Raw genomic sequence first — 14,395 nt, 5'->3', positions numbered from 1 at the left:
AAGGGGGGGGCACCAAAAATGGAGCAGAGGGGGGAGATACAGTATATATGTGCATGTGGTGATCATCAGAGACCAATCATAGAGGGGCCGTCAAATGGGAGGCCGGAAAAAACCCTGCGATAGATGATTGGCCTCTGACGTCACGCGGCCTAGTCGAGCTCGGTCGTCGGGGGCAGCGGGTGGCCCTGTGGATGAGGGCAACGGTAACCCCGGTGGGGCGGGCAGAGAGCAGAGTCGAGATGTCATGGACCCGGATGTGTGAGTCTGTCTGCTAGCGCAGCTGTCGTGGCTATGGCTCTCGCTCACGTCCGCGTCGTCGGCTAGACTGAGGAGAGGTATCCTGTGACTTGAAGAAATCAGTGATAGGCTGCTGGGTGTCCTCACGTTGTGTGTGCTCGTGTCGCCGTGCTCGGAGAGAGGTATCTCGGTGGCGAGTCATCTCATGTAAGAAAGCGGCTAGGCATCGCTGATCCGAGAACTGCAGCATGTGTGGGAGGGGGCCGAATCCGTCGCGGAAGAGGCAGTGGTACCGGCCTCGAATGGCATAATAGATAGGACATCTGAAAGCAAAGTGCTCCTCCGACTCGATCTCCTGCAAGTCCCAAAGTGGGCAAAGGCGGTCCTCTCGTGGGATACCCTCTGCGCGTCCGCTCTCGATCCGTAATCGGTGTGACGAGACCCTAAACTGACCGAGGGAGATCCGGAGCGCATGTGGTAGATGAAGCTGTGTGTATGTAACCCGGAGGTGTGATGAAGCCCTCCTGTGAGATCTGGAGGCAGTGTCGGCGGTAGAAGTCGAGCTTCACAGGAAGCTCGGAGTGAAGAAACCATGTCCACCAGGTGTGGAGCTGGAGCACATCCGCTCAAATGAGCCGGTTGACCTCCTGGTCAATGGGGGAGAGGGGAGATGGTGGAGCGTCGAGGTTGTACTGAAAAGGAGGCAACCGGTCTAAATCGAGGCCCAATCGGGTGAACCAACTGGAAAGACGACTATACCAGCATCGCTAGTCCCCATCAACGAATAAGGCCATAGAGGAGGATAGGGCTAGCCAAGGTAGGCGGAGGCGACCGTCGACGGAGGAGCTGAAATCCCTGACTCTGTGGAGATAGGTGATAGCCTGAAAAGCCGCATCAAGCTGTAGGGAAGAGGCGCCGAACTTTGCTAGAATGATCTGGTGTGGTACCGATGGTTTGCTACGGATCATCCGAGCAAACATCAGTATCTGTAGGCGCTCGACTCGAGCCCACTCTGTGTCTGAAAGGTCAACTCCCCACCACGGGCTACCGTACATGCCTGCTGGGCAGACCAAAGAATCAAAAACGAGAGACTTGGTCCGCAGGTCCTGGAAGTGGGAGTGGTAGCACTCTCGCTCCAGCCTGGCAAGAGCGGCGTATCCCCGGCTGATCCTGGCCTGCATGGCCGGGTGCATCGTGAAGATCGGGCCTGAGAAGACAACGCCCAAGTATGTGTAAGAGTCAACTATCTCAATAGGGTCGCCGGCGAAGAGGAACTGCTCTCGGTGCATAGCGGGTCTGGAAGTGTTGAAGATCATCACCTTGGTTTTCCCAAGGTTGACCTTCAAGTCATGTGTATCACAGAAGACCTGAAGTCCATCCAGGTGTCATTGAAGACCAGTAGCAGAAGAGGATAGCAGTACTACATCGTCTGCGTATAGGAGAATCTGGATGACAGCCTCCGCAAGAGAGCAGCCTGCACCTCTGAGTGTCCTGATGGTGGTCTCGAGCTCGTCGATGTAGAGGCCAAATAGAGTCGGTGACAAGGGACATCCTTGTTTGACTCCGATAGTGCTCGTGATCTCTGGGGTCTAGCTGGTGCCAATCCTGACCTGCCCTGTCACCCGCTCATAGAGAGCTACTACTGCCTAGATAATCACCGAGTCGTAGCCTAACTCCTGCAGGCGTCTGATGAGTCGGGCGCGGGGAACGGTGTCGAATGCCTTGCGGAAATCCACAAAGCAACAATATACTCTCTGTCTCCTGTGTCTCGCCTCCTCAATGATCCCTCTAAGTGTAAAAATGTGATCGTAAGTCGAGTGATCTGCCCTGAAGCCAGCCTGTCCGGATGCCCTGAGCCCCTGTACCTCTGCGCGAGCACTAACCTCGCCATCTAACACTGATGCATAGATCTTGGACATAACATGTCCAATCATGATGGTCCTGTAATTCCCTGGATCCATGGGATCTCCTGCTTTGTGGATGGGTGTGATAGTGTTCAGGGTCCAGACTCTGGGGAACCCGTGGCAGACAGCTTCATTGAACAGCATTGCCAAGATGGGGGCTAGAGTTTTGATGCCATAGGTAACAAACTCTGTGCATAGGCCCTCATGATCCTTAGCTCGGCCGTTGTGAAGCTTATGCGCTGCGTGGGTGACTCCCTGGGTTGTGAAGAGGATACAAGAAGTGCGGCGGGGGGTGGCTGAGAGGTCGGGAGGAGGCTGATCAGGGATATCATAGAGTGTACGTGCGTAGGAGTGCAAGAGGGAAGTGTCTGTGAGGGGGGAGGGGGATCGGCGTTCTAGGAATTTCCTCCAGAAATCCTTGGAGTTGCTACTAAGAAGGAAGAGGGGAGGCCGGGGGGGGAAGAGAAGGCGAAGAGGCGGGGGAGAGAGGTGGAGAGGGCTGGAGGGAAGGCAAGGAGGGCGAGGGAGGAACGACGGAAGGCAGAAGAGGAGAGGGGACGAGAAGGTGAGGAGGTGGAAGAAGTGGCGGGGTGGCGGAAGAGAAGGAGGGAGTAGAGGAGATGGCGAGGGAGAGGAGGAGGGAGGAGAGAAGGAGAGAGGGAGGGAGTGGAGGAGATGGGGAAGGAGCGGAGAGGAGGCGGGGGAGGAGAGCCGGCGAGGGAGAGGAGGGAGCGGAGGAGAAGGCGAAAGGGGCCGAGGAGGCGAAGATGACGGGGGGAGGTGAGATGGCGGAGGACGCAGCTGGTGGGGGGCACAGCTGACGGAGGGGGAGGCCGATGGAGCGGAGTGCAGAGGGGAGGCAATGGGGCTGCGGAAGGGGTGGGGCAGCGGGGCAGCCCGGGAGCACCGGCAGCAGCTCCTAGAGCTCCAACGAGGCTCTCCTGTTGGAGCCCACTTTGCGTGGCACTCATTCAGGTTCAGCAAAGCGCCAGGTGTCTATAGCATTACCTAATGCACAGGAGGGGAGTTAGCACTTCCATTCCTTTTGTACATACCCGCTCATGTATCTAGAGGACACTTGGTGTTGCATTTTGTTTCACCCGAGGTACTGGTTGCTGACAGTATCTTTGTCGTGAGGGCCTCTATGATTGGTGTGCTAGCCACTTGGTTTTGATGCATCTTATGTGCAATGTATTTTGTATTTGTTACCATGGCTCTACATAGTACAAATACATATTCATTGTTGGTTGACCTATTGGCGGCATTGGTACGCTGTCCTTTCAGGTTTGGTTGGTCTGTTTGGGTCACTCCCATTTCAGACTTGGTTGATCTATTGATGGCATTGTTAGCTATCTTTCAGATTTGGTTATTTTTCTATTTCAGCTTTGGTTATTTCACTTGCTTTTGATTTTTCCATTGCAATTATTTCTTTTTTTTTGGTTTGCAGGCAATCGAGGACGTTTGCCTTCTTTCAAGAGGGGGGTTTGTCACGAGGACGTGAAATTATGGGACTTTCGATTTGCGACTCCCGAATTTTGCGCATGACTACCTTGAGCCTCTGGGACACGAGGGTCCGGTCATGTGTGCGGGACTTGAAGAATTAAAATTCCCTAGTGGGCCCTTGGGAATTGTGAATGTGCGCCCAGTTACTAGGCAATCGATTCCTAGGGCCAAAGTGTGCAACAGGGGGGCCAAAAGGCATGAGTATGAGTTCCACCTAAATCCTCTATACATCAGGATGTCCAAGTCTGCCATGCAGTAAGACTAGCAATCATCTCCAAGCCAAGTCCATAGAATGAGAATGAGGTATGTGAAAAGATGCAGACACTGCATCTAGAAAGAAAGAAAGAAAGAAAGTTTATTAAAGTCTTCGGGAGACCGTGAAGGTCTATGAGACCCCTTTTCTTTCCTTTCATCACATCAGTTGATCTCCTAGGAGTCACATCAAGCATAACATCTAGTCCACCAAGATGTGGGAATGGATATTCCCAGATTTTTTCTCGATCCTTAATCTGCACAATTAGATTCTGAGCTCAACCAAGGCAATCTATAATGCATGTGACAAGTGGATCTAAAGATCGAGAGATATGTACCTGCAAGAGATCTCATGTAAACCTGGTCTTCTTGTTATTGACCTCCTAGGAGTAACATAGCAAGCATACCATCTCGTTGGGATGGATATTCCCCCACCGAATGTAGGAATGAATATTCCCCCACCTTGTCTCAATCCTCAATCCATATGATGAAATTCTGAGCTGACCCATGGCAATCTTTAATGCATGTGATGATCGGACTCCAAGACTGTGAGGTGTACATGCTAACACCTCTAGCACAAGAGCTTACGTTGCTTTGGACAAGGTCATGCCAACAAATTAGAGGTTGCCAAGATCCCCTAGATCTCCACTTGCTCCTTCTAGAAGCAAATAGTTGAGATTCATTGTTCTATCCTGAGCATTTCCCATGTGTCTTCCTAAGACAACCTTAAAGGACAGAAAGGGGAAGCCAAGATGACAAATATTGTATCAGCCAGACATAATACACAAACTCCTTCAAAGCTTGTACAAATTTCTAGAGAGGGTGGATGCAGCTGTAAATCCTATTCCTAAATAAAAGTTGAGGGCTGGCTGCAAACATCTTCACGCATTACCCTTAAGGAAGCAGTCTCGATAGGTCCATCTTCTTTGAGCTTTTACAGTAAAACACCTCTACATATCATTAACATATACTAAACAAACCTTGAGGTCGGGTATAGGAATTTTGCCATAGATCTTCAACTGCAAATTTGGAATATCTTCTCTTTGAGAATCTCTTGACTCGTTGTATAGCAAAACAAGTTCCTTAAAAGCAGGTTCCTGCATACGAAAGAGTGATTCAGAAACCCTGTGCTATGTATAGAAGCATGCAATTTTTCATATACGTATTTCAGTGGCATGGATGCATCAAGAAGATTTTTTTCCCCAAAAAGAATCAAGGAGATTCAGAGATGCATATTGATTGAATTTCCAACTCTTGATCATGGAAGCTTCGAGCTTGGGTCTGATAAAAAGCACTGTGACAAATCTGTCTACACACATATTTTTATTGAACAGCAAGTCCATTAAGTTCAATAATAAAAGCTCAAAGGAATCAAACCAGGATTTCAATGTGTCTATACACATATTTTTATTGAACAGCAAGACCATTATGTTCAATAATAGAAGCTCAAAGGAATCAAACCAGGATTTCAATGTGCTCAAGCATGAAAAATAAAAGTCATCACTATGCATATGAGATAAATGATCTATGTGTGGGTGGGTGTGTGTGTGTGTGTTGAAAAGTTATTTCTGCTCGAAGACTTCCACCCCCTCGCACTTGGAATGGTGCGTCTTCTAGTGGAAACTCCCCAGAGGTCAATACAGGAATTGGGATCACATGGGCTGCAGTGACAGCTAGCAGAACACTCTTCCCTGAAGAAGAGGTTGCTGCTTTGCTGTCTACTCCTCAGGTGGATATTTCTTCTCAGGGAAGAGGCCTTGACCCTGATATAGAAATGCAGGGCTGATATCATGAAGTTTGCTGTTGTACAGAGCTGTTATTTTACTATAAATATCTGTAAATATGACTGCTCATATCAAATGTTTTACACTTAATGTCCAGGGGATGTGTGACAGTAGGAAATGGAAATCTGTGTGGCTGTATATCAATAGATTTCAGCCTGACATAGTGGCATTACAAGAACACAACCAACATGTCTATACAGGAAAGACAGGTCACTACTGGCTATGATATTTTCTATGCTGGGGAGCACTCTTTCTCAGGGGTAGTCTTTCTGATTAAACATGAGCTTCAACCAGTTATTGCTTTAAATGACAATAAAGGCAGATGGCTTATTCTTCAATGCATCATTCAAGGAGAGGTGTTTGAATTTGCTTCTGTCTATGCACCTCAATCCTCTCGAGAAAGAACTGCAATTTGGGATGCCATGCCTTTATATGTGGGGATTTCAATAATGCTCCACAACAGGGTGACAATACCTCCAGACATACTCATATGTTAACCCCTGAAAGGCATGCATGGTCTCAATTACTGATGCATCTTGATTTGGTTGATCTTTGGAAGGAATTGCAGCCTTTGTCACTCGGATACACCTTCCAACATAATGCCCTTTCTTCTTATCAAGCACGTCTGGATCGATGGTATAGTGTAGCTCCGCAACCAAATGGTGATGTTACATGCAAAATGTGGATTGACTATGCCTTTGTGCATTTAGATCATGCACCTCTATGGTTGAGGTTATCCTTTTATGATATGCCAGATGATAGATTGCCACAAAGGCGACATCTGATCGTGAACAATAGCTATTTGCAACATGCTGCTTTCAAGGCCATGGTTACTGAAGCATCTCATTCTATGTCTTCTCACAGCCATATTGATATTGATAATGCATGGGATTCTTTTGTTTCCAAAATGCAAGTTGTGATTAGAGGTTATGGCAAGTCTTACATGAAGACTCTGAGGGAAACTATTGCTCAAGCCAAATTCACTTGTCAGGACCTCACCGAACCCAGCCATCTTCGTTCTTTGTCCCTGCATGAGCAAACAACACTATGCCAAGCTAGACATTGTCTTCAACTCAATGATCACAGAAAACTGGCTAAATGGGAGACTAGAGCAAGACAAAGAGCCTTTACAGATAAAGGATACTCTTCCAAACAATTTTTCAAAAGCTTGCATCAGAGGAGATTAAAAACAGAAATTTGCAGGGTGCTTCTGCCTGATGGTTCATGGACTACCTCACGGTCACAGCTTGCTTCTGTTTGTGTGCATCATTTCTCGTGTGTGTGTGTTGTAGGGAAGATACCTGACTGTCCTTTCTCTACTGCTCTGATACTTGACTGGAAACAAGTACTTTCTAAGGTCAAATGGGCTCCTGATAATTGCTCGGGGACAAACTCAATGAGGAAAAAAAGTATTCATTGGAGTGCCATCTTTGACATTCCACTCGCTTTACAGAAACCTGTTCGGGCATACAATCTCATGAAATTGGGAATTAGATACATACATGATGTGGTAGATGATCAGGGCTATGTCTTATCTTTTCCTCAGGCCACTGCTTCCTATGTATTGGGAATGCATCATAGGTCTATATGGAAGAAAATTGCTGATTTATTACATCCTTTTCTACATGTTCCTCCTGTGGCTGACATAGACACGCTTACGGATTGGCAATTGCAACCCTCTGCTACATGCACTCATCCTGTTCCTCTTCCTGCCTTAACCTCAATCAAAGCCTACAGGCTTCTTCAGCTTGCTCCATGGATTCAGCAATATGCTAATTCTCTGTGGCATATAAGGAAGCCCCTCTCATGGTGGCGGAAGAATCTCGGGATGTTATGGAAGTGTAAAATGCCATTGAAACAAAGACTTTTTCTTTGGAGATGTATGACAAGCACATTGTCAGTGGGGGTCACACTTGCTAAACGTCGCATTGCACCATCCACATGTTTAAGATGTCAGGCTCCTTCAAAGATTATTCTTCATTTGCTTTGGCACTGCCCGTGTTCTAGGATCCTCCTCAGGAGAATTTCAAATAATCTTCAGCTCCGTTTCCCGAGTCACAGATTTGGGAAACATTTTTGGCTCTTTGGCAGATTTATGAGGTCTTTGTCTCAATACTCACTATTTCTCTCTTGGGTGAGATATTGGGCTCTTTGGACAATCTGGAGTGAGCATAATTTGGCATACTTGGGTCGGCAGATTCACAAGTCATATGAATCTTTCCGAGCCTCATTGCGGCAATCCTTATATGATGCCTACCATGAGGGTGATATGGATGCTTCTTGCATAGAGCTTTTCTTTTTATGTTTCTGATCTTTGGGATACTCTCCATTTCGGAGACCTCCCATCATGTAAATTTATGAGCATATAAATATACTGCACTGGATATTACCCCAAAAAAAAAAAAAGGTGTGTGTGTTGTGTGCTACTTCTTGTAATATAAACAAATATGGATTTCACCAAAAAAATGTAGGGCAGAGGCACAAAAGGCCAGGGCATCATCCCAAGCACTCGATGGTAGATCATCTAGTAACCATAACAGCCGCAGCAGCAAAGAACAGGAAAAGGGCCATTTATTGCTGCTTTGTAGACTTCAAGAAAGCATTTGAAAAACTATGGGAGAGACTAGAAAGGCTTCAAGCCCCACTGGAACTTAGAGAAGCCACATACAGCTCAGTCCATTCAAATTCTCTAGTTTCCCTGCAAGGTCTGTTAACGGGGCTGCCACTTCATTGTATTTTTCTACAAACTGCTTGCAGAAGTTGCAAAATCCCAGGAATTCTTTGACTCTTCAAACAATCCTTGGCGTCTCCCATTCCAAAACTACTTCCACTTCCTTTGGATCCACTTTGGTACCCTTGGCACCCACTATGAAACCCAAAAACTCCGACTCTTTGGCAACAAATTCACACCCTCTCGCACTTGGCATACAACTTGTGGGCTCTTAGTTTCTCAAGCATTTGCGACAGTTGTTCCTTGTGTTCTTCTAGAGTTTTGCTGAATATCAAGATATCATCTATGTAAACTAACACAAAATTATCCAAGTACTCCCTGAACACATCGTTCATCAGGGCACAAAATGTTGCTAGAGCGATAATAAGCCTGATTGCGACCTCTAGGCTCCCATATCCGATTCTGAATGCGATATTGTCATTATCTTCTTCGGCAATCCAAATCTGGTGGTAGCCAAATCTGAGATCAATTCGTCTGAAGTATCCCGCTAACATGTCCATCAGATCATCAACAATGATATTTAGCACGTGGTAGCCACACACAACCTCGCTGATCCATCCTTTTTTGTTACAAACAAAACTGGTGCTCCTTATGGTGACTTGCTGGGATTAATAAATCAGCTCTCCACCCACTCTGCAAGCTGCTTTCTTAGTTATTTCAATTGGGTATCATTCATCCAATATGGCACCTTAGCTGGAGGTGAGCTCCCCGGCACCAACTCGATCCTATGGTCCACTTCTCTCCGTGGAGAGAGACCCTTGGACAATTCCTTGAGCATTACATCTTGGAACTCTCTTAGCAAACTTTCAATTTCTTAGTTAAGTATCCCCTTAACCTTAGGATCGAATTTGGCTACATTCCCCAATTTCAATTCCCCTTGACTTGTTGCAGCTCTCAGCATCCACAAATGCTCTTCAGCACCTCGCTTAGTCTCTGCTTGGAGTTACTTTGCACTCAGAAAGTGTCTCTTGTTGGAACATTCCCCTTTTATGGCTACATTCTCGAGCTTCAGTCTCCATAACCTTGCCTTCACCTGCTTTGCATGCGAGATTTTGGTTTCTCCATAGCCTTGCCTTTGCCTGGTTCACTTGCGAGCTTCCTTGCTTCCTATGGTGTATAACGTGACCTGATGAAAAACATTGTGACTCCTCGGCCCTATAGGTCAAGCATGACCGTATCAACTCCCTTCCAAACATAGCTATTACATACTTGACATACCAACTTAGGCCCACAATAGCTTCGAAGGCATCCATTGCCACCACGAGGAAGTCCTTCTTGGCCTTCCATTCCCCAAATTGTACTGGTACATCGAACCCAACTTTCACTATTCATGTTATTCAATTCTGTAGTTTTCACCTTCAGTCTCCTTTCCATTTCAGGCGATATAAAATTGACTCTCTGCTCAACATCGTTGATGAGTCCATCCAAATAGACATTTGATACAACTGCTACCCTGGCTGCCAAAAATTTGGTAGCGCTCACAAGGCTCCCACCTTGAGTTCATCAATGCCACCATCTTAGGCATCCCATTCCTCTGTTTCAGTGATTCAGAGAGGCTCTCCCGGCTCCTTGCACTCCTCACTTGTATCCCTGGCATGAATCAGGGTGATTCATGACTTGGTGAATCTGCCTCGCTTCTTAGGATAATCCTTATAAAAATGATCCTCGCCACGACCAAAATAACCCCAACTAGGCCATATGATCTGCTACAAGCAGAACCCGCTCCTCTTCCATAGGAATGTTGCCCTCATATTGGCACCCGCAGAAAAAAAGCTCCAATGTTCCTTGTCACGCCTAAATTGATGCAGCACTCTCTGACTTAGTGCTTACTTCCATGGTATCTCTTTGAGACGGTGATCTATTTAGCCAAGTCTGGCCACTCGCACCTACTAAGATTGAAGCCTCTTACCTTGAATCATCTTTCAGCCACTCTCATGGTTTCTAGGAAGTCTCCGGGTTCTTGTTTGTCGACCTCTCATCAAGCCTAGTTTTGCAATCCAAATAGGAAACTGTGCAACCTATCGTCAACATGCATCACCTTGATCTGGACCATGAGTTGATGGTATCGATCGGTGCATTTCTTTCGTTTACCATTCCTCATTCTAAGGTTTCTCCATTCGTCCCTTATGTGGAATTTTTGCTTTCAGTTGTCTCTAGGTGTCTACCTCTCTATCCTCTTTTAGTGAAACGAACTAATTATAGGCATCACCACTTAGTTACCAGGCTGCAACCTAGGCAGTATCTTGTTAGTACATCACCCATTTCTAGGTAATCATCCATTTCAACCGTGATTAAAAGATGACATTGGCGATGGAGGATCCCTGGGAGCCAACCCCCCCTCCCCCTCCTCCTTCCTTCTCCCCATCGTTCCCTCCTTCTCTCCCACGCTCTGCCCTAGGCCTTCCTTCTCACCTTCATGTTCTCATGCTCGTCATCATTGTTCCTTCCCTCATACATCCATCGTTGAATGGACTTTCAGCAGCACAGCAGGGATCCTCCTCTCCAATATCATGGCCTTTTTCTGCCACCAACCTTCAGCAAACGGTGGAAAAACAGAGGTCTCAGCCCCTCACTCCTTCCTACGCTGGTGCTGTACGTAGCACTCCCTCCTACGCTGGTGTATTGTGAAGTACTCCTAAGGGCTTTTTTGCAAGCCCGCTAACGATTCCTGCTTCAACACTTTAATTTTTCCAGCGAACATAGTCTATTTCACGAGTGACAAGCCCTCCTAGTTGCGACTAACATTGACAAGCAAGGATCATCAGACTTGCAACAAAAGTCTTCAACGGATTCAAAGCTAGGAACTGAGTGCAATAAAAATACACCCTGATCCGCTTGGAGATTTGCATAACAGTCAGTGAGTGATTGCAGTTGTGGATGAAGAAATTTTATGCAAGTCTGTAACATGGTTGGAAACCCATGCCTTAATTGGTTTTCTCCATGGTCCTCAACCCCTTACAGTTTTTTCGGATACTTGGATCTGAAATAACTGGATTAAGAAAGGTTTCAATGTTTCTACAATAAGTTATCTTCGGCGGGGTTACCTTGTTTTTCTTTTTGAGCAGCCCGAAATGGCAGAAGCAGTAAAAAATCATGCTCTATGGTTGGTGAGAATCTTTACTTAGAGAGCTTGTCTTCTTCTTCTTTCACCCCAGACTCCCCTCGATCTACTAAGGCTCCAATGTGGGTTAAACCCAGATCTTCCTCTAGCCTTTTGCAGCCAGGCAGAGAGACTTTGTTCCAGCTTGGGTACGGTCTTAGGAGTCGAGCAAGAAACATTTATTACTCCTAGAGCTCACCCCCAAGTATGTGTTCTAATGGACCTTGCAAAAGAGCTCCCAGATACTCTGCTTCTATATTCAAAGTCTGCCTCTTTCCCACGAGTGCAATCTCTTGTGTACAAGAACCAGCCCAACTCTTGCTTTTTGTGTGGTGTAGCAAACCATGCAGTCAAAATTTGTCCCCGAAAGAAAGGCCACAAGTCTAGTTCTCTCTCTTCTAATAAACCACAGGTCTCTTTCACTCACGAATGGAGGATAGTGCAATCTAAGAGCCAAGAAGATGCTTCTATTTTGCAGCTTGGGAGCCAAAATGGAGTAAAGGGGAAGGTTTTCCAAGTAGCCAATGGACAAAAATCTGTCAACGTTTTCAGCTTGTTACAACAGGTAGATGAACGGGATAGTGACTTGGGAGTTGGGGCTGCAGTTGGTGACTTAGCAGTTGGGAATAGTGATTAACCTCCAAAGAGGCAAGATAGATCTTTTGAGGAACAGCTTGCTTCTTATGATGTGACAATGTTTAAGCAACAAGAAAGGCTAGGAACTTCGAGAGTGAGCATGCCGATGGTAAGGCTCCTGTGCAGAACAAAGAGGAAGAACCTCTTCACCCAAAGGTGACGACACATGAAGTGGGTTTCCTGGATAAGGATATCACGGAGACCATAAACATATCCACAAAATCTACAAAATAGGCAGGTCACATCAAGAGTCGGCTAGCTAATATCCATGTCAAACAAATTGTGGATGCATTCAATCCTCAGGGACATGTGAAGAAGAAAAAGAATGTAAGCAAAGGCCATTAATCCTTCATGTTCTTTTGTTTTATATTTAAGATTGATGTATGAGAGGAATACCAAGATGTTAAGGTCTCAACCTTTGTAACTTTTCAATGATTTCATATAAACCCGCAATTTTTGGAAAATCCATTTCTCAGATTCATCTGTTGTTCTCTTTCTCCTCAGTACTTCTCAGGGAGTTGTGGCTATAAACCTTTCATATTCACCTTTACGAGTTCCTGTATCGTCTTCATCCACTTCGACCTCGTCCTCAAAACTTATATCTTTCGACTCATCACCTTTCTTATCTAGGTCCCTCGCCATCATTGCATCATACATTGTGGTCACCATGGCACTCATGCTATTTATTTCAGATTTCATTTTTTGACGTTCTTTCTCGAATTCTTGCTCAGACATGAACTCACCCATAGTGATATCTTTTTCCTCATCACCTGCGTCACCATGCACGTGCACATCGGCTTCGTATCGCCTTTCCTCAAAGGCAGACTCCTCTACTTCGAGTTGTCTGCCTTTCCTTTCACGGTCTCTAAGTTGTTAATCTGTATCAAACAGTGGCTAAATTGGTTTTCTCCAATCTATCTTTTCAATTTTATGTTGTGGCATCCTCATTTGGTCTAATGATAGCGTACTTCAACGTCCCAACCAACTCGTGTGACATTCCAGCCTCCTCTAGATGTTTTGCTCAACACAGATGGCGACTTGCTCTTTAGTCACTTTCAACTAACCTAGCATCTAGAGACTCCCATCAACCCATGCCGAGCAGCTCTTAGACTAGCTCTGATACCAAGTTTTTTTTCCCAAAGAAGGGATGCTATTAAGTATGAAAGAAACTCCAAGCACAAAGCGCTCATGGGAGAAGCAATCATGCAAGGCATAAGAAAACCAACACCCCTAAAGGATAAAACCAGCTCATGCAAGAGAGACAGGAATAATCCAAGGTTGAGGCTGAAAGTGCCACCTCAGCCCATGTGGAGGGCTCTGAGAAAAATGGGCAGCCACTGCATGCCTTAAGCAAAATAGTCCTCGTGGTAGAAGCTGCCCGAAGAAAACCCTGCATGCTCACCCGAATGGCCATCAAGGTGTGTACCGTATCTGTTCAAATACCGGACAAATTGTGTGAGGGGTGGACCTAGGAAACATCCAAGCCCTCTATGCATCTAACTCTCTCCTCATCCTGCCTTAGGGGAAAATCTCATCCGAATAATGTATGCCTGAGATCTCAAAAAGATGCTCATTGCTTCAGCCACAAATAAATACAAGAAAGGAGCAAGAGGGCATCCTTGCCAAACTGATCTAGAAATCTGAAATCTCTCTTCCATGTCGCCTTTGATAAGCACCTAGCCGTGAGCTGATATGTATAAAGAGGAAACCCTCTGATCCACAGCATCTGAAAATTCAAAGCGTAGAAGGGTACCCTCCAAAAAATCCAAATCTACTCCATCAAATGCTTTCTCAAAATCTAGGACTTGAATGGCAAGCCGCTGGCCGCTGTCCATAGCCCAACGCAAAGATACTATTGAAAATGCTTCTACCATGCACAAAGCCTATCTACATGTCATGAATGAGTTAAGGAAGAATGGGATGCAAACGCAAATTGAAAGCCTTGGCCAAAAGGTTCCCAAGATAGTCCATTGGGAAGTCGAATTTCTACAACCTCCCTGTGGGATAAGATGAGCGAGACCCTCTATAAGTGAATCAGACATAGTGCTAAGAGTCCTAAATGCCTGCAAGGCTGAAGTAACATGGTCCCCAATCATCGTCCCAAAAAGAAGTAAAAAAGGAAGGTGTCAACCCATCTGAACCAAGGCATTTGCCCTTGAGAAGGCCAAGAAGTATCGTCCCAAATTCCAGATTGGTGAAAGGGGCATCAAGTGAGACTCTCATATTCAGTTTCATCAATGCTGGAGTA

The 14,395-nt window shown here is 46.0% G+C and overlaps 1 protein-coding gene across 2 annotated transcripts in view; it reads right to left on the bottom strand.

The window, feature by feature from the left end:
- The window catches only part of LOC147887391 (DUF3754 family protein, putative (DUF3754)), a 177,144-nt gene that overhangs the window by 137,638 nt on the left and 25,111 nt on the right, over nucleotides 1-14,395 (bottom strand). For both annotated transcript variants that reach the window (XM_087394719.1, XM_087394720.1), the window contains exon 7: nucleotides 4,877-4,993. In XM_087394719.1, coding sequence (XP_087250845.1) covers nucleotides 4,877-4,993 — 117 coding nt within the window. The remainder of the gene's footprint in view (nucleotides 1-4,876; nucleotides 4,994-14,395) is intronic.

Source organism: Dipteris shenzhenensis, chromosome 23 (genome assembly GCF_047967505.1).
Source record: "Dipteris shenzhenensis isolate YYH24624 ecotype China chromosome 23, Dip_SZ_1.0, whole genome shotgun sequence".
Lineage (NCBI taxonomy): Eukaryota > Viridiplantae > Streptophyta > Polypodiopsida > Gleicheniales > Dipteridaceae > Dipteris > Dipteris shenzhenensis.
Note: the sequence above shows the minus strand (reverse complement) of the source record. Positions and strands in the feature narration are given on the sequence as shown.